The sequence below is a fragment of the Papaver somniferum genome, chromosome 8 (genome assembly GCF_003573695.1).
Source record: "Papaver somniferum cultivar HN1 chromosome 8, ASM357369v1, whole genome shotgun sequence".
In the NCBI taxonomy this organism is placed as follows: Eukaryota; Viridiplantae; Streptophyta; class Magnoliopsida; order Ranunculales; family Papaveraceae; genus Papaver; species Papaver somniferum.
The window spans coordinates 52,306,830-52,310,782 of record NC_039365.1 but is presented as its reverse complement, the minus strand read 5'-3'; the positions used below and the strand labels follow the sequence as shown (position 1 = coordinate 52,310,782).

The following is a 3,953-nucleotide window of genomic DNA, read 5'->3' as shown; positions in this document are numbered from 1 at the left end:
CATTATAGCCACGGTTTGCAAAAGGTTGCATTCCTTAATATATAAATGTATTAGTTCATGAACAAACCGATTTTATAACTTAACCCACTCAAGTATGCAAACGGGTACGCATACCTAAGTGGCCAGACATAGTTTGTGTTCGCCAGTATGCGAACAGGTACGCATACCTCCAAACTCAGTTGAATTCCCTGACTTAAACTTTACGTCGGTACGCATACGGGTATGCATACTAAGTTCCCGTACTTTCAACTAACCAACCAGTACGCATACGTGTATGCATTGCAACAGTTAGCATACAAGTACGCATACTGTCCATATTCAATCAATGGGTAAACGTTCTAAACTCCATTTTAATCAATGAAACATTCTTGGAAGATGGGAATAGCTGTCTCACACAAACTATTAGTTTCAAAGCAATTTTCAAGTGATCAATAGATCAATACGAAACATTCCGATTCTACATCAAATGACTGTCTCACACAAATCATGTAAGATGTTCCCATACGATTTTCACATGATCATCTTTTGACTTTCGTCAAGAATAAAGATGAACTTGGTTAAAGCAAAAGCTTACCAACACATATTTCGAGAAATATTTAAGCGAGTTAAACTCATCTCGAAATATCAAATGTTTATACTATAAAGTCTATATAGCTATACAACTTTTGTCTAAATAGGACATAGAATAGAAATATACTTCTGAGTAATAGATGATTTCAAGTCTCCACATACTTTTTGTTGATGAAGTTCCACAAGATCCCCTTAGTAGTTCTTCATCTTCAATCGATGAACGCCGTGAAGTCTAATGCTCAACTACACATTCTATCCTAGTCCGAGACATAGCTATAAGTAGACTAGAAATCAAGACTTATAGTTTTGGCAACTAAACTTGACAACAAGTGAGATAGAAACGCTTGCGAGTTTGACCGAGCAGTGCTCTAACAAAAAGTTTGAGGTGTTTCAATTAATCTAGTTTTATCTTCTCTTTTTTTTTTCTTGGTTCTTTTGTATGGTTTCAAATTTTAACTAAAACTGACTGTTGATCTCTAATTTCAAATAAATTGAACTAACATTTTTCTTGACTTTTGTTTCTTGTACTAACTGATATTGCTTGTGGTGTTTTGAGAAGGGAATCTTGTGTCTTTTCCATTCCATACGAATGCGTGTCTTCTTATTGTTAATGAACAAGCATGTCTTTATATTAATAGAAGTTGTAGTCTTCCAATGATTTAAACACAATTCTCTTCTCAAAAGTGTGTATGTGCCGTGTATATTTAGCAAGACAACAGTGGGGTTCTTGTTCTCTATTTGGTACAGAACTAAAGTACTATGCAACGAGTTTGATATGCTATATCTTGAGGGTTGTGTTGTCAAAATCTACTGCAACGGATTTACTTCCGTATAGGCGCAAAAAACCTTAAACAAAGCAACTTTGTCTGCACCTCAACCCAGGTTTCCTTATTATAATTTTCATCGACCTTGGTTATTTACATATTATTTTACGAACAAAGGTGTACTTAAACAATTGTGGAAGGAAATTTATAATTTTTTTCTCAACATTTTCTTTTTCATTTTGCCCGTATGTAATTTTTTATTAAAAATATAATAATTGTGAGGGCATTAAGTAATTTTCCTATGTGGTCATATTTAAAGTCTTATCATGACATCGTATTAACTTTATATGCTATCAGCATTCTTTATAATTTTACTTCTACTTTTCTTTTACTTTAACTATATAATTACGGTATGGAAAAATAATTTGGATTATAAAATAAATAAATATATTTTTATTTGTCAATTTATACATCTTTCTAGCGCAGTTCTGCGCTTCCGTTCATAAATCTTACTAATATAAAGAAAAGGGCTCTTTTTGGTAGGAGACCCCCTAAATTACTTAGTTGTCCTCATTTCTACATATTTACATAAATACCATTGATTTAAAAATAGATCAAAAACTTTAAAAACTTAATATCTTTCAAAATATACACCAGTTTTTTTAAAAATTTATATATTTGAAAAGTTCTTTCAATTATCTACATAACGAGTACAAATAAGAATAGTAGATTTTCATTTTAGGAAAAAAATTCATGACTTTCAAATTCAGTATTTTTGGATGAGTAAAAATCCAAACATGTGTGATGCACATGTGTCCTTACTAGTAATAATAATTAAAAAAAAGGATTTTGGTTCCTTGTAGAATTTTCTTTGATTAGTATTTTTTTTTATTTGAAAATAATGTTGGTATTTAACATGATGAACAAAGAGAGCAAAACATTAACATAAAAGTTTGGATTTAGTTAGATAAGGGTTGTACGCAGTGGAAGCCTCTATTAATTAATCGATTGAAAGACCGTTGATATTGGAGGTTACACGGTCATGGCGATTTTATCTCGTTTCTTACAGTTTTTTTTTCTAACAGCAAAAAAGCAAGAAACAAATGTTCCTCTCTCTCCCTTTCTAACTCTGTATTTTGATTTCTTTTGTCTCTTCATACTAAGTCAGATGATGATAGGGAGATCGTAAAGAGATCTCCCAACAACCACCAAGCACAACTACTTAAACATAATAATAACAACATGGCTTGGAAAACTTGTTTCTCTGTAGTTCTGTTCTTTGCTTTGACAGAATTGGCCACCTCAAATTTCATTTCAGGTGATTAATTATATTGATTTGAAATGTCAAGTTTCTACTTGTTTATGCCAATGCCATTCAATACATGGATTAAATTCGTGCAAACATAGATGGGATATAGATCAAAATAATAGGAAAATATAACTTAATAATAATTTGTTCTTATATGGATTTTGGTTGTAGGTGATGTCTTTGAGGCATTGCATGGATCCACAGGCCGTTCACTCCTCCAGGCGAAAAAAGGTAAATTTTCTTTGTGTTGTCTTTTTAAAGTCTGAGGAAAATCGTTTCGTCGCATTATCTCTTGCGTTGATAACCAATCATGTATGTACTATTTTCAATTTAATAGTCTTTTTAAAAAGAATGAAAGATAATATTTTTTCTTATAATTAATTTTTATGATACACGACAGGTTGCGTAGTGGATTTTGAAAACATGAACTACACAATCATAATGAGCCAGTGCAAAGGACCTCAATACCCTGCTAAGCAATGTTGTGCCGCCTTGTTAGAATTTATGTGTCCATTTGCAGATCAAATTAACGACTTGAATAGTGATTGTGCAACCACGGATTTCAGCTACATAAATTTGTATGGAAAGTACCCACCTGGTTTGTTTGCAAATGAATGTCATGGAAGTAAAGATGGTCTTGATTGTCCTGACTCACCTCCACCAGGAAAATCTTCATCTAGTATCAACTTACCTAGTAGAAAAACAAATATTGCATCTTCCTTTCTCATAGCTGTCTTGTCCCTCGTACTAGTATTTTTCTAATAATATGAATATTATCCTGAAAATTCTTAAAGATGGATTGGGCGGGCAGTCGGGTCGTACATTTTCCAGTTGTGATGATGACCTAGATCCATTTTGCAATCCGTAAGTATGAATGCTTACGTTATTAATCATGTACACAACTTTTAATTTGAGGAGGTATATATATTCATACTCCGATATTTTTTTTTTTAGTTATGTTTCTTCTCTCTTATTGGTTTAGTTTTTCTTACCATCTATGAGTAAGTATAATTTATGTCTCGACATCTCACTATTGGAAATGTAAATGATTTCATTTTTTGTATCGATAAATGAATCCGGTGGTCTTGTTCGAACTTAGATTATTGATATGATTACCGAATAATTTTACCACAACATCGGCAAGGCACATGATTTCTTTTGCATTTCATGCTTAAATGTGATTTGGAAGTCAGAGTTATTTTAGTTTACTTCCTTGAACGCCGTTCATTGATTATAAGGTGACTCGCTCGGTTGTTATTATTGGGTGTTTGTGCGGCATTGTTTCACAATCCTGTTATAGGGGCGGCAAG

General features: G+C 32.5%; 1 protein-coding gene across 1 annotated transcript; it reads left to right on the top strand.

Annotated features, from left to right (window-relative positions):
• The first annotated feature begins 2,426 nt into the window (after window positions 1–2,426).
• Window positions 2,427–3,741, top strand: LOC113304792 (GPI-anchored protein LLG1-like). The gene is made up of 3 exons (XM_026553935.1): window positions 2,427–2,652; window positions 2,815–2,874; window positions 3,044–3,741. Exons 1-3 carry the CDS (start codon window positions 2,577–2,579, stop codon window positions 3,403–3,405), a joined length of 498 nt encoding a protein of 165 aa, XP_026409720.1. The 5' UTR covers window positions 2,427–2,576; the 3' UTR covers window positions 3,406–3,741.
• The last annotated feature ends 212 nt before the right edge of the window (window positions 3,742–3,953 follow it).